The following is a 26214-nucleotide window of genomic DNA, read 5'->3' on the forward strand; positions in this document are numbered from 1 at the left end:
TAGGAGTCCTCCCATCTATGGTTGATGAAGAACTCATTGTCGAACATTGTCTTGGTTAGATCCGTGATTCGGTATCGAATCTCACTTTTAGCCACTTGAAGGAAGCTTGTGCCCTTGTTGGAGGAGTTGGAGCTTAAAAATGGCGGAACCGTCAATAATTCTCTATGCTATTTTCCCGACTAAAGCAATAATTTCTAAATCTTCCACGAAATAGGAGGCTGAAATATAAAACATATAATAGGGAACACCAGAAAAGTATATGAATTGAGGTTCACAATTGTATTGCTAAGCCCCAAGCGAGCATGGACAACCGTTGTATGAGATTTTAATTTCCATATATCAATATTTACATACATTTGACATTGGTTGTTCTAACCATAATTTATATTGTGGACCTTATTGGGATAGTCTCCTTGTGTGGGTATCAAAGATATGAATTTGAAGCCTTTTAGATAGTTCAATCATATGCAAGAGCCCATCACCCATTAGAGCTGTTGCCTTGGGGCATTTTGGACTTTGCACATGAAAGAAAGAGATGTTTAGCCTCCCATCCAGCAGCCACCGAGAGGCGTGATGCAAATTTTAGGTTAGAGTTCGTTGTGAAATAAATAAAACCAAATGAGAAAGGAAGGATCGAGGGGGAAAACAGGATAGTAAGCAAAGGGGGTTACTACGAGGAGTTCAGACCCACTGCCATGTCTCATTCAAGCTACGACCTCATTATCTTTGAAGAGATTGTTTCAATCCCTAACTCGTTCAGTCCAAAAGCTACCCGTTGTTATTGAAAATATTGAAATATTAATTTACAGATTCGCTAGTGATATCCCTTTTGGAAATACGAGCAATTTACCGAATGACTTTATTAACAGAAATACTAGATAAAATATGACCAGTATAGTAGTGATAAAACAAGCGATGCGATTTGACAAAGAGAAGGTAAACAACATCTTCATATATGAACTGTAACTAAACATATGTAGAGCAGACAGTATAGCAAGTTGCATATATGAAATAGTGTCTAACATATCTAGGGCAAATACTAGAACAAAGAACTGTAGCAGGACCTATAATAGAAAGGAGAAGATCACGTACGGGACAGCAGCAGCAGAAGCGCTGGACTTGGGGTCCGTGTCCTCGCCTGCCATGTCGTCGAGGAGGTCGTGGATGTCGGGGAAGAAGTCGTCGTCGGGGAAGTAGTCGTCGGTGACCGGATCGTCCGTGATGAAGCAGCCAGTAGTCGCGCTGAGCGCTCCCCAAAAACCTTATCACCCTTCTCCCGTATAGGACTCAAAAGGTGCGGTTTCGGAGGCCTACTGTCCCGACGTGCGGTGCACGCCGCAAGCCGGGATGAGGAAAACAGCAGCAGCTCAGAGATGGAACCGATGGCGAGGGGAGTAGTAGTTCTGGTGCATCTCTCTGGGAGGAGCGACGTCCCTTTTATAGGCGCAAGAGAAGGAGGTGAGAGGGCAGCGGCGGGAGGTGAAACGTAGAGACGGAGATGAAGCGAACAGCCAGCAGTCGAAGGGCTGCACCGTTCGCATTCGAACTCCACTTTCGCAAAAATCTTTTTTGCTTCCGTGTGACCTTTCGTATACCCGTAGTGTGTGGCAAAAATTTAGACATCGGCTCATTGCCGCAACCCGCGGCGCGTCTGGACGTGGCGAGGCGGGCGGCGGAGGAGGAGCACGTGTGGATGTCCCTCTTGTCCTCGTGCTCATACAAGTGGGGAAAGAACCTCCCTTATAAAGAGGTCCAACTCACTCTAAACTAGCAATGTGGGACTAAATTTTAGTTCCACCTCTTGCCTTGCACGAATGGGCTGCGTGGGCCTCTAGGATTTATTAAGAATTTCTGAAACTGCTATTGGGCTAGGCCCAAAATAGACAAAATTCCAGCAATCCCCCACCAGATCCCAGAGGCACACAAAAATTACATTTGGTTCCAAAACACTGTTTTATATACCGGTACTGCTATCGGTGTCAAACCCGGTGGATCTCGGGTAGGGGGTCCCGAACTGTGCGTCTAGGCCGTATGGTAACAGGAGGCAAGGGACACAAAGTTTTTTACCCAGGTTCGGGCCCTCTCGATGGAGGTAAAACCCTACGTCCTGCTTGATTAATATTGATGATATGGGTCGTACAAGAGTAGATCTACCACGAGATCAGAGAGGCTAAACCCTAGAAGCTAGCCTATGGTATGATTGTTGATGTGTATGTTGTCCTACGGACTAAAACCCTCCGGTTTATATAGACACCGGATAGGGTTAGGGTTACATAGAGTCGGTTACAATGGTAGGAGATCTGAATATCCGTATCGCCAAGCTTGCCTTCCACGCCAAGGAAAGTCCCTTCCGGACACGGGACGAAGTCTTCAATCTTGTATCTTCATAGTCCAGGAGTCCGGCTGAAGGTATAGTTCGGCTATCCGAACACCCCCTAATCCAGGACTCCCTCAGTAGCGCTCGAACCAGGCTTCAATGACGATGAGTCTGACGCGCAGATTGTCTTCGGCATTGCAAGGCGGGTTCTCCTCCAAATTCCATGCACCTGTTGAATAAAGTCCGGTTTCTTGTAGATGTTGCGCTCCTGGGCTTCTGCGCCCAATAATGGCCGCTCCCTACGTGTCAAACGAATATGAAAGGTCTGAGTGTTTTTACATTCACACCCCTAGCCACGTAAACAAGTTGACCTATTTAAAGGGACGAGGATTTAGATCCAAACCACACCTTCCCCCTTTCACGAGTGTTCATCAGAGCGCATTCGACAAAGATCCATTCCACCATGGCCAGCCGTCGCGACTCCTCCTCCCGCCCTTCCAGCCCTAAGCCTGGACATTGGGAAAGATGCTCCATCCCGCATAGCGAGTTAGTGACGCTCCAGACCAAGGGATTTCTCCCCCGGGCCTATATGATCCCAATTCAAGCTGGTCTTGCCGTCTATAATGGCGGAGGGCAAGCGGAGAGCGCCCCTAATCCCGCCAAAGGAGAGCGGGTGTGCCTCGTCCCTTATTTAATAAGGGGGCTCGGATTTCCCATCCATCCATTTTTCCGGGGGCTGCTGGAGTTCTACGGCCTCCAGCTACATCATCTCACGCCTGCCTCAGTATTGCATATCGCGGGCTTTGTAGCTCTCTATGAGCTGTTCTTGGGTGTTGAAGCCCATTTCGGATTGTGGAGGGAGCTATTTTGCCTCGTGCCCCATTCCAAGAAGGAGTCTATGTATCAAGTGGGCAGAGCCGAAGTATGGCGCGTCGCCGGGACCGGTTATCTGTCCGGAACCCCAAAGAAGGCGTCCGAAGACTGGCCCTCGGAATGGTTTTACATAGAAGATGTCCCGTTGCCGGATCCTGTCCGGATCAGCCTCCCTGAATTCAACAATGCTCCCTTAAAGAAGCGCCTAAGCTGGCGCCCACGGAGTCCTCGGAGGGAAAGTGACAGGGACGTTGTTTACCTGATGGGCCGGATAAGATTGTTAGCTCATTCCGGACTAACCATGATTGGGGTCATGGCCGCATGCATCATGCGAGGGGTGCATCCACTACAGTATAGAAGCCACCCCATGTGGGATTTCAACGGGGAGGACGACACCACCCGCTACGGCTGTAAGGGGCCGGATTCGGCTGTGGCTCTAATAAAGACCTTGTCCACTTTGTACAAGGGAGAAGAGGAGGATTTTCTCCGCGTTAACCCAAAGGGAGGATTTTCCATGTACAATCCTTCAAGCTGGGTGAGTGATCACATCTTGCCCATCCGTTTTATATCCCCATTGTTAAATATTTAATCTTAGCGATTTCGACGCAGGAACTGCGCCAGGCTGTTAAAGAAATAAACAACCCTCCTCCACAACCCGAGGACCCAGGACGGTCCCTCGACCCGGACTCGCAAGAGGATCCGGAGCTTTTCGGTGGATCTGATTGATGGAGTATTCCATCAATTGAGAAAGGACAATGCCCTGGTGGCCATTACGGCCGATTATCCAGGGCTAATCCCGGCCTCCCAGAAATGGGAGGCCGAACCTGCGGCGACAAGCCAACGAGGGGCCGCAGGGCCCCGTGGGCAGAAAAGAGGTGCAGTCCGGACCGGGGCGTCAACACAAAGGTATGACACACCCCCTTATCCTAGGTGTCGTACCTTCAGGGCATATTAACACGTGTGCCCTCTTCAGGACAAAGAGACCTCGCCGAACTATATTCGGAGAGACCGCCAATCATGCCTCCACCAGCCAGGCTCCAAAGCCTGGCCCGGAAGCGGGGCCGAACACAAGGCGTGCACCGGACGCTCCTCCGACGAAGGATGTGGACAGGTTGTCTGCCACCAACTCTGAGGTGGAGAGTGCAATGAACCACAGGCGTCGCCGGACAATTCTTCGCGACGCTTGTTTCTCCCAAGAGGCGTTAGATGCCTTTAAGTCGGGAGATGCGTACCTCCGTGCCGCTCAAAATGGTCTAATCAGAGCCAGGGAGCAATATGTAAAAGACATATGGGTCAGAAAATTTTGGTAATTATATATATACCAGTAGCCCCGAGACTTGAAACAGTTAAAATAACTGATTTAAGGATCATTTGTTATGCAGGTTCTTACAGAAAAGAATTCCCTACTGTCCAAGGAGCTGGAAGAGTGCAAAGCCCAACTTGAGGCCGCACTAGCCGCGGCAGGGGAGCCTAAGGAGGCCCCCACTGGTAATATACACTTCGAAAGATAAGTATTTTGCACAGCACGGCTTTGGTGCGAATCTGACAAATGAAATTGCAGATGGCGCCGGATTGGATCCGGAAAGGCAACATCTCCTACGCCAGCTGAAGGCTGGTGAGAGGGTGCTGTTGAAGGTGATGGGGGAGAAGAACGATCTCTGAGATGCCATCACCAAGCTGGGCGTCGAGCTGAAAGATGTTCGTGCCCAGCTGTCAGACTCCGTGAAGGAGAATCAGCGGCTTTGGCGCGGCATATTTAGTAAGTGCTTGAACGAACCTTTTAAAAGAAAGTTCGACGGGGAAGTCGACTAACAGAGCAATGTCTGTAGGTGTGCTGGCAGGCCGTCCTGGAGAGGAGATGCCCGGTTCTACGGGTGACCTTCTTCCCGAGCTCTCGCAACTGCTCAATCGAGTTCGGCAGGCGATGCGAGGCGTCGCCCAGGCCCCGTGGCCATCCGTCGCCATGCCCGAAGGTCTTGGAGAGCTTGCGGAGAAGCTAAAAGGAGCACGGCGGCGCTTCCGATTGTGGAAGATATCATCCTGCCGTCAAGGCGCTAGGGAGGCCTGGGCTATGGTGAAGACGCGGTACGCAAAGGCTGACCCCAACCACATGGCCGAGGTCAGTCCTATAGGGCCCGATGGGAAGGAGATCCCTGTAAGCTTAGTATACGGCCAAGTAGAGTTGGCCGCAAAGTATTCCCAGCAGGACTGTAAATTAGACAGCCTGTTAGATGGTATTGAAGAGGAATACGATCAGTCAAAATGACTATGCAATTTAGTTGACATTTATAATGCCTTCTAGCCGGATTGTAGATCATTTGTCATGGCCGACCTTTTCGCTTCAGCCTCGGGACCTGACGGTCCGGAGTGTGTCTGAATTCCCATGCAGTTATATAGGAACCGGGGAATGCATGGAGACCAGGCGTAGGGGTCATTAGTGCATGAACAGACAAGTGCCCGACTAGTTATGTTATATTACATGGTTAGTAAGAAACATCTTCCATGGAGAATAGTTCCGTTAGGGGTTCCTTTCCCTGGGAGGCATGCCCTAAGGTGCATGTCCATGCTGCGAAAAGAAACGCAGGAAAAACATCTGGGGGCGTAAAAAATAAAAAAGATCATTTAGTTCACCGACCGAATATTCCCTTAAGAACGCTAGCTTTCGGCTTCACCCAGTCTGAGGTACACGTCCGGCTGACCCGGCAGTAACAATCGCAGAGGTGCTCCCTTTACCACCTAGCCAAACAATCGGGAACGTAGGGTTAAGCACAGGAGTGAGGCAACCCAGCTTGACCAAAACTTAAGTCATATCGATGCATATAATGGTGAATAAAAGGTACATGCGAAAGTGTGACGCATGTGTTGGGCATGAAGCCCGTATGAATAAGCTTCTGTTTAAAGAAGCCCCCAGGTTTAATGAGCGCGGATGGCGCGTCACTGTATGAGCCTTTAAGGGCTATAAGAGAGAGAGAGAAAAGAAGAAGAGAAATGCAAGACAGAAAATATATAAAAAAATGGACAGAGGAAGGAGACGAACATAGAGTTTGACGCTAGGCATAGAATCTTCGGAGACGGGCTGCGTTCCATGGGTTCAGCTCGAGTCGGTTATCCGATGCATCTCGCAGGCGGTACGCTCCACCAGTCAGGACTTGGTCGATTATGAAGGGACCTTCCCACTTGGGCTTGAGTTTGTCCTTTTTCTTGTCCGGTAGTCGTAGAACTAATTCGCCAACATTGTAATTTTTGGCCCGTACTTCTCTGCTTTGGTATCTTCGATCCTGCTATTGATAGAATGTGGAACGGGCTTTTACCACGTCACGCTCCTCCTCCAATGCGTCTAAGCTGTCCTGCCGATCGAGCTCGGCTTCTCTTTCTTCGTACATGCGCACTCGAGGTGGGTCATGAATTATGTCGCAGGGCAAAACTGCCTCTGCGCTGTACACCATAAAGAATGGTGTGTATCCGGTGGTGCGATTCGGTGTGGTCCGCAGCCCCCAGAGTACGGAGTTGAGCTCCTCTACCCAGTGCGTGTTAGATTCCTTGAGGGACCGCACTAATCTGGGTTTAATGCCGCTCATGATAAGACCATTTGCACGTTCGACCTGGCCGTTAGTTTGTGGGTGATAGACGGAAGCATAGTCGAGCTTGATGCCCATGTTTTTGCACCAGAGTTTTACCTTGTCGGCCATGAAGTTCGTGCCGTTATCAGTGATGATGCTGTGGGGAACGCCGTAACGGTGTACGACCCCGGATATAAAGTCTATCACAGGTCCGGATTCGGCCGTCTTAACAGGCTTGGCTTCTATCCATTTGGTGAATTTATCCACCATGACCAGTAAGTATTTTTGCTTGTGGGTTCCGCCTTTAAGGGGTACAACCATGTCAAGCCCCCAGACCGCGAAGGGCCAAGTAATGGGGATGGTTCGGAGGGCGGTGGGAGGCATATGGCTTTGGTTTGCAAATAGCTGGCAACCGGTGCATCGTTGGACTAAGTCCTGAGCGTCTGCCCGGGCCGTTGGCCAATAAAAGCCTGTACGGAAGGCTTTGCTTACGAGGGACCGAGCTGCAGCATGATGACCGCCCAGTCCGTCATGAATTTCAGCCAGGAGGTTCCGCCCCTCCTCTTCGAAGATGCACCTTTGAAGGACTCCGGTAGTGCTTTTCTTATAAAGCTCTCCCTCGTGGACTCTGTAGGCTTTGGATCGCCGCACTATGCAGCGTGCCTCATTTTGGTCCTAGGGGAGTTCTTGCCTAGTGAGGTAGGCGAGGAATGGTTCTGTCCACGGGGCGATGACGGCCATTATTACGTGGGCTGAAGGTGTTATTTCATTGGCAGAGCCTCCGATTGTGTCAGAATGTTCGGTGTCGGGCAGTGCGGTTGGGTCCGGGTTGTTATTGTTCGGCCCCCCTTCCCATACTACGGATGTCTTGAACAGCCTTTCCAGGAAGATGTTGGGGGGGGGGGGGGGGACTACATCGCGTTTTGCGCCGATGCGTGCCAGGACATCCGCCGCCTGATTATTTTCCCGGGCTATATGGTGAAATTCAAGCCCCTCGAACCGAGCTGACATTTTTAGGACGGCGTTGCGGTAAGCTGCCATTTTTGGATCCTTGGCATCGAAGTCTCCATTTATTTGGGATATAGCGAGGTTCGAGTCCCCGCGCACCTCTAGGCGTTGAATGCCAATGGATACTACCATCCGGAGACCATGTAAAAGGGCCTCATGTTCGGCTGCGTTGTTGGAGTCCGTGTACATAATCTGGAGTATGTATTGAACTGTGTCTCCTGTGGGGGACGTCAAAACGACGCCAGCCCCCAGTCTGGCCAACATCTTGGAGCCGTCGAAATGCATGATCCAATTTGAATATGTGCCGTACTCTTTAGGGAGTTCGGCCTCCTTCCATTCTGCGACGAAGTCGGCCAAGACTTGCGACTTGATGGCTCGCCGTGGCTTATAAGTTATGTCGAACGGGAGGAGCTCAATGGCCCATTTTGCAATCCGGCCCGTTGTGTCACGGTTGTTTATAATATCGTTGAGTGGTACTTCCGAGGCTACTGTTATTGAACACTCTTGAAAGTAGTGTCATAGCTTCCGGGATGCCATGAATACCGCGTACGCGATCTTTTGATAATGCGGGTACCGTGATTTGGAAGGAGTGAGGACAGTGGACACATAATAGACCAGCTTTTGAAGGGGGAATCTGTGTCCGTCCGTTTCTCATTCGACGACGAGCACTGCGCTTACAACCTGATGCGTTGCTGCAATGTATAATAGCATTGGTTCGCCAATATTTGGCGCGGCCAGGACTGGGTTTGTTGCAAGTATGGCTTTTATCTCCTCGAGTCCGGCCGTGGCTGCATCCGTCCATTCGAAGTGTTCGGTGCGCCGAAGGAGGCGGTAAAGGGGTAGGGCCTTTTCTCCCAAGCAGGAGATAAAGCGGCTTAGAGCCGCCACGCATCCAGTTAATTTTTGTATTTGTTTGAGGTCCTTTGGGATATCCAGTTGCGACAGAGCTCGGATCTTGGCCAGATTTGCTTCGATTCCTCTACCGAATACAATGAAGCCCAAGAGCTTTCCGGCTGGAACGCCAAAAATGCATTTTTCCGGGTTGAGCTTGATGTCGTATGTTCGGAGGTTATCAAATGTGAGCCTCAAGTCGTCTACTAGAGATTCGACATGTCTTGTTTTGACGACCACATCATCTACATATGCCTCCACTGTTTTGCCGATCTAGCTTGCCAGACATGTCTGAATCATGCGCTGATATGTTGCGCCGGCGTTTTTGAGCCCGAAGGGCATTGTGTTGAAGCAGAATGGGCCGTATGGTGTGATAAATGCCGTTGCGGATTGGTCAGATTCTACCATCTTGATTTGATGGTAGCCAGAATATGCGTCGAGGAAACACAACGAATCGTGTCCTGCGGTAGCGTCGATAATTTGATCGATGCGGGGGAGGGGGAAGGGATCCTTTGGGCAAGCCTTGTTAAGGTCTTTAAAATCAACGCACAGGCACCAGGATTTGTCCTTCTTTGGTACCATCACCAGGTTTGCTAGCCAGTCCGGATGTTTTATATCTCTGATGAATCCGGCCTCCAATAGCTTTGCTAGCTCCTCTCCCATAGCCTGTCTCTTAGGTTCGTAAAAACGTCGAAGAGCCTGTTTGACAGGTTTAAATCCTGTTTGGATATTTAAGCTGTGCTCGGCCAGCCTGCGTGGGATTCCTGGCATGTCTGAAGGGTGCCAGGCGAAAATGTCCCAGTTTTCTCGTGGGAACTCTCGCAGTGCGGCGTCTACATCAGGGTTTAACTGTGCCCCGATGGAAGCTGTTTTATTTGGGTCCGTTGGATGGACTTGGAATTTGACTATTTCATTCGCCGGTTTAAAGGAGGTGGACTTGGATCTTTTGTCGAGTACCACATCGTCCCTATTCACCGTAGAGCGCAGCGCAGTCAGTTCCTCAGCCGCTAGGGCTTCGGATAGTGCCTCGAGGGCCAGTGCGACTATCTTGTTTTCGGCGCGGAGTGCTATGTTCGGATCACTAGCGAGAGTGATGATCCCGTTAGGCCCGGGCATTTTGAGCTTCATGTACCCGTAATGGTGTATTGCTTGGAAGATTGTGAACGCTTCCCGCCCTAGCAGACCATGATAACCGCTGCTGAACGGAGACACATGGAACGTGATCTCTTCGGATCTGTAATTATCCGGCGTGCCGAACACCACATCTAGTGTGATTTTTCCTGTGCAGCGCGCTTCCCGACTGGGGATTATTCCTCTAAAGGTTGTGCTGCTTCGCTCAATGCGGTTCCAGTCTATTTCCATTTTTTGAAGGTTTTCCTCGTAAATGAGGTTCAATCCGCTGCCGCCGTCCATGAGTACCTTGGTAAGACGAAAGCCATCCACTATTGGGCTGAGGACCAATGCGGCTGGTGCTCGGGCTGTTCGGAATTTAGATTCATCACTGGCATTAAAGGTAATAGCCGTGTCACTCCATGGGTTTATTGTTGCTACTTGGTAGACTTCGGCAAGGCTGCGGAGTGTCCTTTTTCGCATATTATTTGATGCGTAAGTCTCGAAGACTGTTAATACCGTATGGGTGTCTCTGGGGTGGCTTTCTGTGGCCTCCGGAATTAGGAGGTTTTCGCCAATTTTGGCCACCTGTCGGAGTATCCAACATGCTCTAAGGCTGTGAGTTGGTGTGGCGTCCTCTGTACCGTGAATTTTACAGGGTCCGTTAAGCCATCCTTCTAGTACGGTTCCATGCCCTATAGAGGGTTTTTGCTTTTTGGTATTTGACCTGGGTGTCTGGCTATGCAGCACCCTTTTATTTCGGACTGGGTTTGTATTTAGGGCCAGATTGTCCCAAAATTTTATTTTGGTTTTCCAGGCGCTTTCCATCGCATAATACTTTTGTACAATGGACGCCAAGTCAGCGAAGCGTGTGATATCACGGTGACTTATGGCGTTGAGTATTCCCTTGTCCGTGCAATTATTGCAGAAGATTAAGATTACGTCTTCCTCATGGCAGTCCCTTAGCCTGTTCTTAACCAGGAGGAATCTAGCCCAGTAATGATGTACTGTTTCGTCGGGCTCTTGCCTGATTTTGGATAGATCACTTATGTTGGGGTGGGTGGGTGGAGTTAAATCCGAAGCCTCACCCCGTCTGAGGCTCAGAGGTCGAGGAATTTCTGAACTCAAAAATTTGGATCCCTGGGTGTTGTCCAATGAATCCAGCCTGTCGCCTGACTCTAAGTTCAGGTCTTGAGTGATATCCTCCCCTCCGCGGGTATCCAGCTTGGAGGGATCGGGAATCCGGACGTAGCGAGTCCTTAAGATAGACGAAGGGTCGCCACACTGTCCCTCTACCACGGCAACGTGGTGGGTGACTTGGGGAGAGTTAATCTCTCTCGGACCGGTTTTAGGCCCAATCTGGTCGTAATCCGTAGCGACTCCCAGGGCAGCGAACCGATCCAAGAGCTCGTTTATGGAGGAAAGCTCCATTGGATCTAACTGCTCGGCGAGTTCCGAACTGACATGAAGATTGTTTTCGATGGCTCGAGAGGTCATCGTCGGCACAGAAGCTGAACAGGCGGTCATAAGAAAACCACCTAGCCAGAGGGTTTGGCCGACAGCCAAAGCTCCCTTAGCAACGGTGCCGTCTTTAAAGACGGGGCGAGGCATCCTTCCTGATGGCGACGACACAGAGGAACTCTCAATGAAAGCACCAATGTCGGTGTCAAAACCGGCGGATCTCGGGTAGGGGGTCCCGAACTGTGCGTCTAGGCCGGATGGTAACTGGAGGCAAGGGACACGAAGTTTTACCCAGGTTCGGGCCCTCTCGATGGAGGTAAAACCCTACGTCCTGCTTGATTAATATTGATGATATGGGTAGTACAAGAGTAGATCTACCACGAGATCAGAGAGGCTAAACCCTAGAAGCTAGCCTATGGTATGATTGTTGATGTGTATGTTGTCCTACGGACTAAAACCCTCCAGTTTCTATAGACATCGGATAGGGTTAGGGTTACATAGAGTCGGTTACAATGGTAGGAGATCTGAATATCCGTATCGCCAAGCTTGCCCTCCACGCCAAGGAAAGTCCCTCCCGGACACGGGACGAAGTCTTCAATCTTGTATCTTCATAGTCCAGGAGTCCGGCTGAAGGTATAGTTCGGCTATCCGAACACCCCCTAATCCAGGACTCCCTCAACTGCAGTGGAGACTGTTAAGTTGAACTTCCACCTAGAACTCTATGCTACACTAGTAAGTAACTTGAACAGTGGACTTGGCCTTGAACTGCAAGTTTTCTGCGAATCTAGCTTCACATAAAGCCTTGACCGATACGTGGCTACCGTGGGTCTTCCCCGCGGGTGGAGCTTATGCGTCATACTCTGTGACCTTTCATGAGTTTACTAGAGAGAACCCTACTCTCATAGATTGCGACGTTTGACAATCAGACTCATATAGGTGTGTTCTTCAAAAGATATTCTGCAGGATAACATCTCTGCTTAAATGAGCCACTTAGAACACATTAAGATATACATCAACCTGCCATGCAGATTTGGAGAGTATTGCATCTTCATGGAGTGGTATTGTGAATAGTAAGGATACTCTCCTCTCAGTTGACCAACAACTTGTCTTCCACATCTAATTCACGGGATCTCCGATCACAAAGAATAGGTTACCACTGTGAACAACTCATATTGTGGGTATCATACCCATCTCCCTCGATGCATTATCTAACAGATTACGTGATAGACCCTTAGTAAAAGGATCTGCCAGATTTTTAGATGTTTGGATATAATCCAATGCAATAACTCCAGAGTTTTTCATTTTCCTGACAGACTTTAACCTTCTCTAAACGTGTCTTGATGACTTCATGTTATCCTTTGAGCTGCTCACTTTCGTGATCACAGTTTAATTGCCGCAGTTCATAAGGATACCCGGTACAGGTTTCTCAACAACCGACAAGTCATTCAAGAGCCGATGAAGCCAATCTACTTCGACCGTAGCTGTATCTAGTGTTGTGAGTTCTGCTTCCATTGTTGACCTCGTTAAGATGGTCTGCTTGCAAGACTTCCAAGAAACAGTGCCACCTCCATGAGTGAATACATATCCGCTCGTGGCCTTTATCTCATCAGCATCTGAGATCCAGTTTGAGTCACTATACCCTTCAAGCACCTTTGGGTGCCCGGTGTAGTGAATTCCATAATTTGTAGTGCCTTTCAAATAACGCAAAACTCTCTCTAGAGCTTTCCAATGCACATCTCCTGGTTTTGAGACAAACCGACTCAGTTTGCTAATAGCAAAAGAGATGTCAGGTCTTGTAGCACTGGCTAAGTACATAAGCGAGCCAATAATCTGAGAATATTTCAATTGATCTCTAGCAATTCTTCGATTCTTTCGAAGTAACAGACTTGCATCATAAGGTGTTGAAGAGGGCTTGCAGTCACTATAGCCAAAGCGACTCAAGATCTTTTCCACATAGTGAGATTGAAGCAATGTAATTCCACCATCATCGTCTCTCAACAACTCGATGTTCAGAATGACATAAGCCACTCCTAAATCCTTCATCTCAAAACAGTGAGATAGGAAATTCTTGACCTCCTTAATAACATTCAGATTTGTTCTGAAAATCAGTATGTCATCAACATACAAGCAAAGGATAACTCCCTCGCCCCCACCATGGTGATAGTACACACATTTGTCACCTTCGTTCACAACAAAGCCTGCAGCTGTTAAAATTCTTTCAAACTTCTCATGCCACTGTTTGGGTACTTGCTTGAGTCCATACAAAGACTTCAGCAACTTGCATACTTTTCCTTCCTGACCATCTAGTATAAACACATCTGGTTGTTCCATATAAATTTCCTTATCCAACTCTCCATTTAGGAAAGCAGTCTTAACATCCATTTGATGAACGCGAAGACCATGCGAGGCAGCTAGTGAAAGTAGAACTCGAATAGTGGTCAGTCGAGCCACAGGTGAGTAAGTATCAAAGAAGTCTTCACCTTCCTTTTGGGTATAACCCTTAGCCACGAGCCGAGCCTTTACTTTTCAATAGTACCATCAGGCCTAAACTTCTTCTTGAATACCCATTTGCATCCTATAGGTTTGCACCCATAAGGACGATCAGTTATCTCCCAAGTTTCATTCGCCAAGATGGAATCCATCTCGCTACGAACTGCTTCCTTCCAATAGTCAGCATCTTCAGATGCATAGGCCTCTGAAATAGAACTGGGAGTGTCATCTATGAGATATACAAGAAAATCATCACCAAAGGACTTTGCAGTCCTCTGTCTCTTGCTCCTAGTAGGAACTTCATTGTTCTCCTCCACAGGACTTTCAAAGTGTTCTATCGAAATGGCAAGTTTGGTAATTGTAACGGGTTCCTGATTCGATGAACTAGGCATCTCCTGATTAGATGAGGTAGCCATATCCTTCATGGGAAAGATATCTTCAAAGAAAGTCGCATCATTCCACTCCATGATCATACCGACATGCATGTCAGGTACCTCATATTTTACAACTAAGAATCTATAGCCAATGCTATGAAAAGCATATCCCAGGAAAACACAATCCACAGTCTTTGGTCCAAGCTTCCGCTTCTTTGGAATTGGAACATTGACTTTCGCCAAACAACCCCATGTTCGTAGATAAGAGAGTTTTAACCTTTTCTTCTCCCATTCCTCGAATGGAGTTATCTCTTTGTTCTTTGTGGGAACTCGGTTTAGGACATGACATGTCGTCAATATCGCCTCCCCCCACCATGCCTTGGAGAGACCCGATGTGTCTAACATGGCGTTAACCAAATCAGTTAGAGTTAGGTTCTTTCTTTCGGCCACTCCATTTGACTGAGGTGAGTAGGGAGGCGTCCTTTCATGGATTATACCATGTTCCGCACAAAAAGCATCAAATTCATTGGAAAAATACTCTCCACCACGGTTGGACCTAAGCCTCTTGATTCTTCGATCAAGTTGGTTTTCCACTTCAGCTTTATAGATCTTGAAAAGTTCAAAGCCTCATCCTTAGATTTCAGAAGATACGCACGTCAGTATCTAATGGAGTCGTCAATTAACATCATGAAATATTTCTTTCCACCTTTTGTTAAAACACCATTCATTTCACAAAGATCTGAATGTATGAGCTCTAGTGGGGCAAATTTCTCGTTTCCGCAGTCGTGTGTGACTTACGAGGTTGCTTAGCTTGCACACACACTTGACACTTGGATCCCTTGACAGTGGTGAAATTAGGGATTAAGTTCAACTTCGCTAGTCGCGACATGCAACCAAAATTAACATGACAAAGACGTGAATGCCACACATTTGATTCACTATTGTTGCAAATATGATTAACAACTTTATTGCAAACGTCTGATAAGGATAAACGAAACAGGCCTACTGACTCATAGCCTTTACCAACAAAGGTTCCATACTTGGATATTATAAATTTATTCGACTCAAAGACAAGCTTGTAGCCATCTCTACACAGAAGAGATCCACTAACAAGATTTTTATTGACGGAGAGGACATAATGCCCGTTCTTCAGCCGCACAATCTTCCCCGAAGTAAACTTCAGATCGACCGTGCCAACACCACGAACAGAAGCACTTGAACCGTGGCCCATCAGCACGGTTGAAGTCCCTGCGGTCTGATAAGACGAAAACATGGAAATATCACTGCATACATGCACATTAGCACCCGTGTCAATCAACCAATCAGGAGAATGACATACTGAAAGAATAGTGGGAAATATACCATACCCAGCATCCTTCATATCAATGTCTCCAATGACAACATTAGTGGTCTTGCCGCCTTTCCCAGGATGACGCTTGTCATAGTGATTAGGGCAACTAGGAGCCCAATGATCAGGATCCCCACACACATGACAGACACCTTTCTTCTTGTCATTCTTCTTCTTGAAGTTCTTGTGCTAGACAGCCTTGTTCTTCCCATCAAACTTTGCTTTACCATCAAACTTGCCCTTGTTCTTGAACTTGTGGGGCTGGAAGTTCTGCTTCTGTACCACATTGGCACTAGATCCTCCCTCAATACCTCGAGCACGTGTGTCCTTTGCTCTCACCTTTTCTTCCACATCAAGAGTGCCAATGAGATCCGGAACGGAAAACTCCTGCCTCTTATGCTTCAGTAAGGTAGCAAAGTTCCTCCACGAAGGAGGAAGCTTAGTGATGATACCTCCGGCAACAAACTTGTCCGGTATCATACAATTGAAGTGCTCAAGTTCTCTAACAAATGACTGTATCTCATGAGCTTGCTCAACCACGGAGCGCTCTTCAGTCATCCAGTAATCATAGAATTGCTCCATGATGTACAGCTCAGTGCCTGCATCCGAGACCCCAAACTTGGCCTCGAGTGCGTCGCACATATCTTTTCCATTATCAATTGACGCATAAGAATCAACTATGTTCTCACCAAGAACACTCAAGAGAGCAGCCTTAAACAGAGTATCCATTTTCTGAAACGCTTGTTCCTGTTGGGCATCAAGCTCCCCTTCAGGCTTCCCAAGCGTGGCATCATAGCAACTCATGGTTTGAAACCACAAGACTGCTCTCACGCGCCACCTCTTATAGTGGATACCCTCAAACATAGGAGGTCTCATGGAAGCAGCAAAACCACTTGGGGTAAATTGCCTATGATAAGGTTTTTGGATTGTTGGAAATATGAGCAATTTACCGAATGATTTTATTAACAGAAATACTAGATAAAGCATGACCAGTATACTAGTGATAAAACAAGCCATGCAATTTGACAAAGAGAAGGTAAACAACATCTTCATATATGAACTGTAACTAAAATATGTAGAGCAGACAGTATAGCAAGTTGCATATATGAAATAGAGTCTAACATATCTAGGGCAAATACTAGAACAAAGAACTGTAGCAGGACCTCTAATAGAAAGGAGAAGAACATGTGCGGGACAGCAGCAGCAGAAGCGCTGGACTTGGGGTCGGTGTCCTCGCCTGCCATGTCGTCGAGGAGGTCGTGGACGTCGGGGAAGAAGTCATCGTCGGGGAAGTAGTCGTCGGCGACCGGATCGTCCGTGATGAAGCAGCCAGTAGTCGCTCTGAGCGCTCCCCAAAAACCTTATCACCCTTCTCCTGTACAGGACTCAAAAGGTGCGATTTCGGAGGCCTACTGTCCCGACGTGCGGTGCACGCCGCAAGCCGGCATGAGGAAGACAGCAGCGGCTCAAAGATGGAACCGATGGCGAGGGAAGGAGTAGTTCTGGTGCGTCTCTCTGGAAGGAGCGACCTCCTTTTTATAGGCGCAAGAGAAGGAGGCGAGAGGGCAGCGACGGGAGGTGAAACGAAGAGACGGAGATGAAGCGAACAGCCAGCAGCCGAAGGCTGCACCGTTCGCATTCGAACTCCACTTTCGCAAAAATCTTTTTAGCTTCCGTGTGACCTTTCATATACCCGTGGTGCATGGCAAAAATTTAGACATCGGCTCGGCTCATTCCCGCAACTCGCGGCGCGTCGTGACGAGGCGTTGCGTGGTGAGGCGGCCGGCGGAGGAGGAGCGCGCGTGGATGTCCCTCTTGTTCTCATGCTCATAAAAGTGGGGAAAGAATCTCCCTTATAAAGAGGTCCAACTCCCTCTAAACTAGAAATGTGGGACTAAACTTTAGTTCCACCTCTTGCCTTGCACGAATGGCCTGCGTGGGCCTCTAGGATTTATTAAGAATTTCTGAAACTGCTATTGGGCTAGGCCCAAAATAGAGAAAATTCCAGCAATCCCCCCTCAAAGAAAATAGTGTTAAATTTGGTGTCTATGTGCTGATGTTAGGCCAACTCCACCGCGCGACCCCATCCTGTCCGCGCCCGTCCGTTTGGTGTAAAACGGACGAACCAGACGGCCCAACGCGCGGGCACAAACGGACTTTTGTCTGTTTTATGTCCGATTTCGACCCATCCCCGACCCAAGTTTGCGTCGATTTTGGGGTGAAACGGGCATCACGCGGACGCGCGGGCCGTCTGCGCGTGTCCTCCCCTGGCCCGCCCGTCAGTGGCATAGGGACGCCTTTTTCTATCCTCCCTCCCTCCGGCCGCACGCCCTTCATTCTTCTCCACTCTTCCCTACTCTTCTCTCGCCGCCGCCGCCGCTGCCATTGTAGCTGTGCAGTTCGAACGCGCGCTCGCCCAACCCCTTTCCCTCGGCGCCCCCGAGCTACCCAACCACGACCACCTGTTTTGTGCACCCGCTGGTCGGATTTGGGGCGGATCCGGTCGGTCTTGAGCTCGCCTGGCCGTGGGAGGCCGCGCCACGCCATGGACTGGCCGGACACCGAGCCGGAAGGCCATGGCAGGGCCGCAAGGCCACATGCAGGCAGTGGCTCCTCCTCTAGCCGCTCGGATCTACACCGTCGGTGGTCCGCCGGTAGAAACACGAATGGCGGTCGGCCGGGCTCGGTGCTAGCCCAAAAGCTTGTCGGCGCACCGTTGCTGCTCATTAAGTGCGACCACTGCCTAAAGATGGTCGTGCGCCGCGTGTCTACAATGCCGGAACATCCCGGATGGGTATTCATCAAGTGCTTAAACGATGGGGTATGTGCTCTTTTTAGCTTCTGTTTGTGCTCTAGATTTGGCTAGTTGTGCTAACTTCAAATTTTGTTGTGTAGAATGGATGCAAGTTTTGATATTGGAAAGAAGAGTACATCGATATATTGATAGAGCGCAATTTAGTAGATGTTCGTGCACTTTTAGCTAGCATAGAGGCTGTAGATGAGACAAGTGCACTTGTTGCTAGATTAGAGGCTAGACACGAGACTAGATGCGAGGAAGCAACCTCTACTTCTTTAGACTCGAAGAAAAAAGAAACACACAAGATGGAGGCGGCTCCTCCGCAGATCAACAATGAATGCATCGAGAAGACACTAATCCAACTTACAGGAGCAGTTATGGAAGTTGGATATCTTCTAAAATGTATTTTTGTGGTTCTTGTTTTCTTTGGTCTTGCTTTTTCTAGTCAAAATTTGATGATGTATTCTTATGTACCAAGAATGAATGATGAAAAGAAGTTTAAGGGCTTGCATAGAAAAAGTACGCGGACAGGATGCGCCCGGGATGAGTCCGCGTATTGGGCGCACGGCCACCGCATCCCAGGACACGCCCGAACACGACCTCATTTTCCTACCCAAACGGACAGAATCCGGTTAAAACGGACGTCCGTTTGGGGTCGTGCGGTGGAGTTGACCTTACTGCTGCACTTTAGAGTGATTCTGTTGACCTAAGACAATATATGAGGTGTTATCTTAGGTGTCTCTAGGGCCATTTCCTCTCTATGTTGATGCATACATTTTCTTCCACGTTATCCAACGATCTTTGAATTAATACTATACAAAATGGCGATAAAACTATACATGCAGTTTTTACGTTAAGTAAGTGCTAATTCCCAACATATCTCCGAGTTTCAAATTTTGTACTTATAGTTGCATGATGAAATGTATCCATCCGATTGTGGATCACGAATTGTCGACCATTTTTTAGGTACTCATATCCAGTGCTCATATCGGTTGTTCACCATTTATTTGACCTGTGGCTTGTCCACGCTCCTCAAAGAGTCCTGGCTCCGCCACCAAGGAGGCCTTCAGGCGGGGTAGTTCACCTTGGACTCGTAGCACTTCCCAGCATTCCACCCGGCGGGGACGACATTGTTGGCGACGAGCACCTTGCCGGAACTCGAGGTGAGCCGGAAGGAGAATGGGGCTTCCAGAGGCTTCCCGGTCTTGGAGTCCATGCACCACAGGGCGCCCCACGACTGCCGCATCTTTTCCCACTTGGCGTAGCCTTTTTTGCCGCCGGCCTCCATGACTTCCACGGAGTTGAGGTCTCCGTCGCCGGCCTCGTATTCGACCAGCATGGCGAGGTAGAATGGGTTGGCGCCCGAGTCCATCTTGAAGCTAATCTTCTTGCCATGGTACTTGCACGGCACCCTGATGAAAGAAAAGTAAGACACCAACATCAGTTGGTCGCCCTATCATTCACAGCACATCCGTGCATGTGCACAACGTTAATCGGACGAGATCGATCTGTAAAACAAAACTCGAATGCGTTTTTCACCTCTCGAATTCGATATTGAGGACTCCGGCGTTACGCAGTTTATCGGCCATCCCGGGCTTGGCCATGGCGCCGAAGGCGGTGCCGCTCATGTCGAAGTGCGGCCTCTTCTGGCACTGCGCGTCGGGGCACTGGTCGGTGATGACGACGGTCACGTGTTTGCCGGAGCATTCCGGGTTCTCTTTGCACCTGACCTGTAGAGCATTTGATTAATTAGCACAGCAAAATAATCTGAACGTCAAACGTGGCACATGGAACAAACGAACGACTGTGTCGTCCACCTGATAGCATGAACCGCAGCCTTTGCCGTTCTTGAAGATGCCCACTCCGCCGGCGGCGATCAACGACGAGAACGGGTCCTGGCCGACATCGCTTTTATAACCACACGCGCCACCTGCGTATCGCATTGGCGTAGTAGAGTGAGTTTTCCTCGCGTTGTTGCCGGTTATCGTGCGTGCAAAGTCATATCCATGAATGTACCTTCGCTGCCGTCGCCGTTAGGGCCGCCGTACCACGTTGCGCCACCGTTCGCCCAGCCGTGCGTCGCCCTTGGGAGTGATAGGATTGACAGGACGGCGAAGGTGGCAGATAGGAATATGCCTCGACTGCAAGCCATCCTTTCTCTTGGTTGACGGAATGAAGAGAAGATACTATTTGATGGCATGTATATATATAGGTACCGTTTTATAGTAACGACTGGTTAACTTGCAAATCTATATATAGGGATTATTTGGGTGGTACATATAGGACGGTTTTAATTATAGGATGACTACAGACATGAGAACGTGGCGCAACTACAGTTAGTTTTTGGTTGTGTCTAAGTGCACCTCCAATGCCGACCACTAAACCGGACACCGCGTTTGTCTGAGGACATGAGACGGATGCAACGACAATCCAAAGCTGTCGGCATGCGTCCCGTTACATTTGGAAGAATTTAAGTGAAAATGAAAAAATTTGATGTATATTTGAATGCATCGGACAATATTCATTCATACTTGGATAACTTTTAAATAAAACCGGATGTTTTTCATCTAAACTGAAGCAAATTCATTACATTTAGACATATTTCAACTAGACCGAACTCTAGAACTAACCTAAAATGGCCACCGGTGCCCGTTCTTCATCTCCGGCCTGCCATGAGCCCCGAAGAATGAAGCCCCGCCTCCTCCGCGCACATCAGCGCTGGGAAGTGAAGCTATCCGCCTCCTTGCGCCGCAAGCGGCTAATCGGCCGACGATGAGGAGGCCACCAAGCTTGGCTTCAACAAGAGGGGAGGAGCGGTGGCTTCCATGGGATACAAGGGTCGGCGACCTCCCATGGCCTACTCTTCCTCATTGTCGGTGGCGCTCGTGGACGAGCCGGCTTCGTGGTCATGGTGGCGGGGCGCGGCCGAGCTGGCGACCTCGTCTTCGTCCTCGCTCTTGCTGAACACCTCATCCACCGCCTCGTCCATCTCCTTGTAGGCGGCCTCTAAATCCGCCTGATACTGGTGGTAGCGCTAGTGCTCGCAGCGGATGTCGCGGGCGGAGCTGTAGGACTTGAGTAGCACCTCCTGCTCGGGCACGTCCATGTCCATTGCAATGGTCGTGCCAGCAGTGAGTAGCTCTTTTGCATGCCGGTACTCGTCGAGGAGGCGGAGATTGTAGGCTTGGTCGGCCTGCGCCTACCGGAACGCGGCCTCCCGCTCTTCCAGCACCATGTCCATGTAGTGAGCACGGGCCTCGCCCATGGTGATGCTGGCATTGGCCGGCACGGACGGTGGCATCGGCTCATCATCGGCCACCTCTGCCATTGGCGCATCGGCAGCACTAGCCTCCAATGAGCTCGTCTGGCTGGCGCTCTGCAGCCGACCACAATGGCGGCGATCTCCCCCTTCTGTTCGGACGACAGGTCATCCCACAAGGCCTTTGGAGCTCTAGTAGGCCATGGCAAGTGTGGTGTGGAGAGGAGATAGAGAGCAGAAGAGTGTGGATGGATGCAGATCTACTGCCTACCTGTGGGGCCGGTTAAATAGTAGGCCAGAGGGCAGGCCAAGCAGCGAGGTCCTTAATGGTGGGCAGCACACGGATGGACGGGTGGCACCGGAACAAGTTCCTCAACAACCGTGTGTGTTTAATGGAGGGAGGCGGATGGACTACTGTCGTTTGAATTCGGAGAGGCGAGACATGCATCAGGAAGCGGCGTGGCATCGCTCTCGATCGAGACGCCACTTCAATGCCGACTCTAGTGATAGGTCGCATCCGCTCTGGGCCGGCATGAATGCGGCAGTGATGCTTCGAAGCGATGCAGACCAAAGTAGGGCAGGAAAGCGTGCGGGTGCAGGAGAGGGTTTTTTGGTGGGCCAGGTTAGTCAGATGCGGGCGTGGCAGCGTTCCGGACGCCCGCAAAGCCCCTAGTTTGTCTCCAGTTTGCAGGAGAAAGTGTGTCCGGACCACCGAACAGACCGATGGAGGACCACGTTGGAAGGCAAAACATGTTCGAACCGTGTGGTACAGACGGTTGAAGGCGTTTTGAGGGTTCGATATGCCCTAAGGCTTATAATGCTATGGCATTGTTATGTCACATGTAAGTGATTTCATTATCTAGATTGTGGCCCTTGTGCGTTAACAACAACAACTTTGAACATGCTTCGAATGCGACAAGCACCTCTTGCCAAGCTTGTGGATACATTTTGGACCAGGGCTACTAGAAGAAAGAATCCATACCTCTATGGAAGATCAAGTTGGCATGTGCCTTGATGTTGTAGGTCATAATTAGAGGTTCAGGGTTATTCACAGCACATTCAGGATTTCCAATGAGACCATTTCCAGGTATTTCAAGAAAGTCTTGCATGCTATTGGGGAGCTCAGAGGAGAGATAATCAAGCCACCAACTGTTAATAGTCCTACCAAGATTCGCATGAACACAGGATGGTATTCATATTTCAAGGTGAGCACTACTCATAGTTCATGCCATGACATACTTGTATTGTTGTGATAGAGCCATAAAAATGTGTTTTCATGCCAGCACAGGATTGTATTGGCACAATAGATGATACTGATGTGACTAATAGAGTGTCGAGGTCACATGTTACAACATAGAGGGGGTAAAAAATATTACACAAGCCAGAGTGTGCATGCTGCTGTTGACTTTGATCTGAACTTCACATATATATGTGTTAACTGGCTGGGAAGGATCAACCCATGGTGCTAACATTCCTACTAATAGCATGTCTAGCTAGACCTGATGGGATCAATATACCCAATGGTAAGTTCTAACTAGGAGATGCAAGATATGCATGTCGGCTTGGTGTCCTTCAACCCTTCAAGAAAAGCATGTGCCATTCTCTTCAAGTAACCATCCTATGACTGCTGCAAAATTGTTCAATCTCAAACACTATAGCCTTAGAGTTACGGCTGAGAGGCCATTTAGAGCTCTGAAGAATAGATTTAAGATCCTGGATCAAAAGTTATTCCACTCTTTTCCCATCCTAGTTAGGCTTGCTCTTGCATGTTGCATTCTCTTTAACTGGATCCTAGAACGAGGTTGTGATGAGCTTGTGCCGGAGGAGGAAGATGTGACGATTGATGATATTGATGACTCCAGCCATGGTGTGGATACACATGACAATAAAACTTGAAAGAGTTAAATGTTGAAGTGGGCTGCGACAATGTGGGCAAACAGAGGTAACACAAGGATATGAAGTGCAGCATCGACGAACTTTCCCCTACTGAGCCATATGACTATTAATTTGCACCGCAATTTGTTAGTAGTTAGGATGAACTGCTATTTCATTACTAGTTATGACTAAAACGATGTTTATTTCATATTGCATATGTAGTGTAATGTATGGTAATGTCACCACTAGTGAGAAGGGTGACCACAACATAGGTCGTGCACAACCAAGCATCATGTTTTGCACATTGACAACCATAATCCAAAACTCCCGCCAACCGAAAACTTGTCATAAAACTGCTCAGTGGTGCAATGCAGATAGCCAAACTATGTGTGTAACATGATTTATTTATTTTGGTTGTATTCACTCAACCAGACCCACCTTAGTCACAAATGCAAATAGCCCAAAAAGGATGCAACCTACCAAACGCATCCTAAATGGACATAAGAGTGGCTGGATGTGATTCAAAGCCTCGAGTGGTTGAGGATTTCAAACAATTCTTGGACAACTTACAAATAGGTTAAAAATTTATTTGCATGCAGTCAAATATTTTCTAGTTTGCACATTACCAAGATGTAACTTAGGTTGAGAATGCAAATATTTAGTAAAGTGAGGTTATGTGCCTAGTCATGCTCTGTGATTTGCGAATGCGTTAAATATTACTTCTGCACAAGTGCAATTTTTTTGTCATTATTTGTGTTATCTTTCCTCCTTTTGTCTATTTTTCCTCTAGTTCAGAATGCAAGTAAAATCTACTAAAATGTCTATTTTTGATGTATTTGGCATTACGGCGAACGTTCATGATCCCGTTTGTCCAACCAGCTTTTGCATATTTTCCGCTTTTAGTTAACAAGTTCTTTTCTTCTGATTTTGTGGCCATTTTCGTATACCAAGTTTCAGCACCCCAAACCATAGCCTGGGCGATAAATGGACCCAAGAAACATCGCATCTATTGCTGCATCAGTACAACTCAAGAAGAAGACATCACTAGGAAATAACTGCAAGGCAGTGGCCTCGGAGAGGGAAGAGCAAAGAACACAACACAAGAACACTTGACTTTCTTCCTCTTCTGACGCGGCCGCTCACAATTCCCGGACGCGCATGCATGCCGATTACCGGATACCGGCCTTTGACAAGGTAAAAGCTCACAAATTGCAGAACGAGATGTAAAGCATACAGTCGGCGCCAACCGCCCTAACTGGCGTAGTTCGCCGAGGAGCTGTAGGACGTGCCGGCCGACCAGCCGGAAGGGATGGCGTTGGTGACCTCGAGGACCTTGCCGGAACCCGAGGTGAGCCGGAACGAGAACGGGGCTTGGAGAGGCTTCCCGTTGTTCGACTGGAGGAGCCACAGCGCGCCCCACGACTGCGTCATCGCCATCCACGGCGCGCCGTGGTCGTTGTGGTGGCCGGGCGCGCAGCCGCCCTGCATGATGTCGACGGCAGAGAGGTCTCCGTCGCCGGCCTGGTACATGATCAGCACGGAGAGGTAGAAGGGGTTGGAGCCCGCGTCCACCTTGAAGACAATGTTCATGCCGTTGTAGTTGCAGGGCACCCTGAGGAAATTAACTGACCAGTGTTACGCACGCACGCCTTCGGTAAACACACTCTAGGATTGTCAGGTCAAAAAATGCATTTTCACCTCGCGTAGTGGATCTTGAGCTGTCCAGCGGAGCGGAGGCGGTCGGCCATCCCTCGGTTGGCCATGGCGCCGAAGGCGGTGCCGCTCATGTCGAAATGATCCTCCGAGGCGCATATACCGTCGGGGCAGTTGTCGGCGATGACGACGGTCACCGGGCGGCCGGAGCAGGCCTTGTTACCGGTGCACTTGACCTGTAACGTACATCCACTTTGCACGCTGATTCACATGAAATTGCTAAATCCTAAATGTGATCATATATGCCGACCGATCTACGTGCGTACCTGATAACATGAACCGCAGCCTTTGCCGCTCTTGAAGAAGGAGGGCCCGCCGGCGGCGATCATCGACGAGAACGGGTGCTGGCCGACGGCTCTTTGATAGCCGCACGCGCCACCTGCATTTCGCCCACGGAAAAAGAGTAAGTCTCAGTCCGACAAGTGTTTATCCTCTGTACATGTACGAGAGACTTACCGTCGCTGCCGGCGCCGTAGGGGCTGCCGTACCACGTCGCGCCGCCGGAGGACCAGGACCGGCGGCTGCTAGGGCGCCTGGTGCGGGTGCGGCTCGGCTTCCAGTAGCCGGAGATGGGGCTTACGAAAATTGATAGGATGACGAGCACCGTCGCCAGCAGCAATGTGCCTGGACTAGCCATTGATGATTTTCTCAGTCAGGAGACAGAAAACCAAGGGGCTAGCTAGGTTTGTTGAGTGGTACTACGAAGAACTCGGTGTTGCTTGCAGGACTAGTGCGATTAGGGGTGGTATATATAGGAGGGTTTAGGAGTTATAAACGTGGGAGCGAATACGTTTAGTCGTGCACACACGAATTATGGAGGCGAACGTGGCGGCGACTACTGAGGTTTAGGGAGAGGGTGCGCATACATGCATGCACCGGGGTCAACTGAGCCGGAGCGGCGGATCCTGTGATGACGGAGATTTTGGGTAAAGAGGACTCATCCGGCCGGGTTAGCTGCGTGATTGCGTCCATATATGTGCACGTGGGGGGTCAAACACTCAAACGGCCCATCTTGAGCCAATTGATCATACAAACTGATGCTTCCGAGACATTGAGCTCTTCAACTTGGCACTACTTGCCCGGCAAACCTGGCGGCTTCTGACCCAGCCGGACTCTCTCAGCGCCCGGATTCTGCGAG

General features: G+C 49.3%; 2 protein-coding genes across 2 annotated transcripts; both read right to left on the reverse strand.

The window, feature by feature from the left end:
- Positions 1-18936: 18936 nt before the first annotated feature.
- Positions 18937-20406, reverse strand: LOC125533863 (expansin-B5-like). The gene is made up of 4 exons (XM_048697194.2): positions 20246-20406; positions 20047-20159; positions 19769-19959; positions 18937-19641 (listed from the first exon to the last, which is right to left on the reverse strand). The coding sequence occupies exons 1-4, from the start codon at positions 20379-20381 to the stop codon at positions 19296-19298; spliced, it is 786 nt and encodes a 261-aa protein (XP_048553151.1). The 5' UTR covers positions 20382-20406; the 3' UTR covers positions 18937-19295.
- Positions 20407-24348: 3942 nt separating this feature from the next.
- LOC125533864 (expansin-B5) lies at positions 24349-25783 on the reverse strand. Its single transcript, XM_048697195.2, has 4 exons — positions 25533-25783; positions 25343-25455; positions 25062-25252; positions 24349-24975 (listed from the first exon to the last, which is right to left on the reverse strand). Exons 1-4 carry the CDS (start codon positions 25711-25713, stop codon positions 24615-24617), a joined length of 846 nt encoding a protein of 281 aa, XP_048553152.1. The 5' UTR covers positions 25714-25783; the 3' UTR covers positions 24349-24614.
- Positions 25784-26214: the final 431 nt, after the last annotated feature.

Source organism: Triticum urartu, chromosome 2A (assembly GCF_056163025.1).
Source record: "Triticum urartu cultivar PI428250 chromosome 2A, HENAU_Tu73, whole genome shotgun sequence".
NCBI lineage: Eukaryota > Viridiplantae > Streptophyta > Magnoliopsida > Poales > Poaceae > Triticum > Triticum urartu.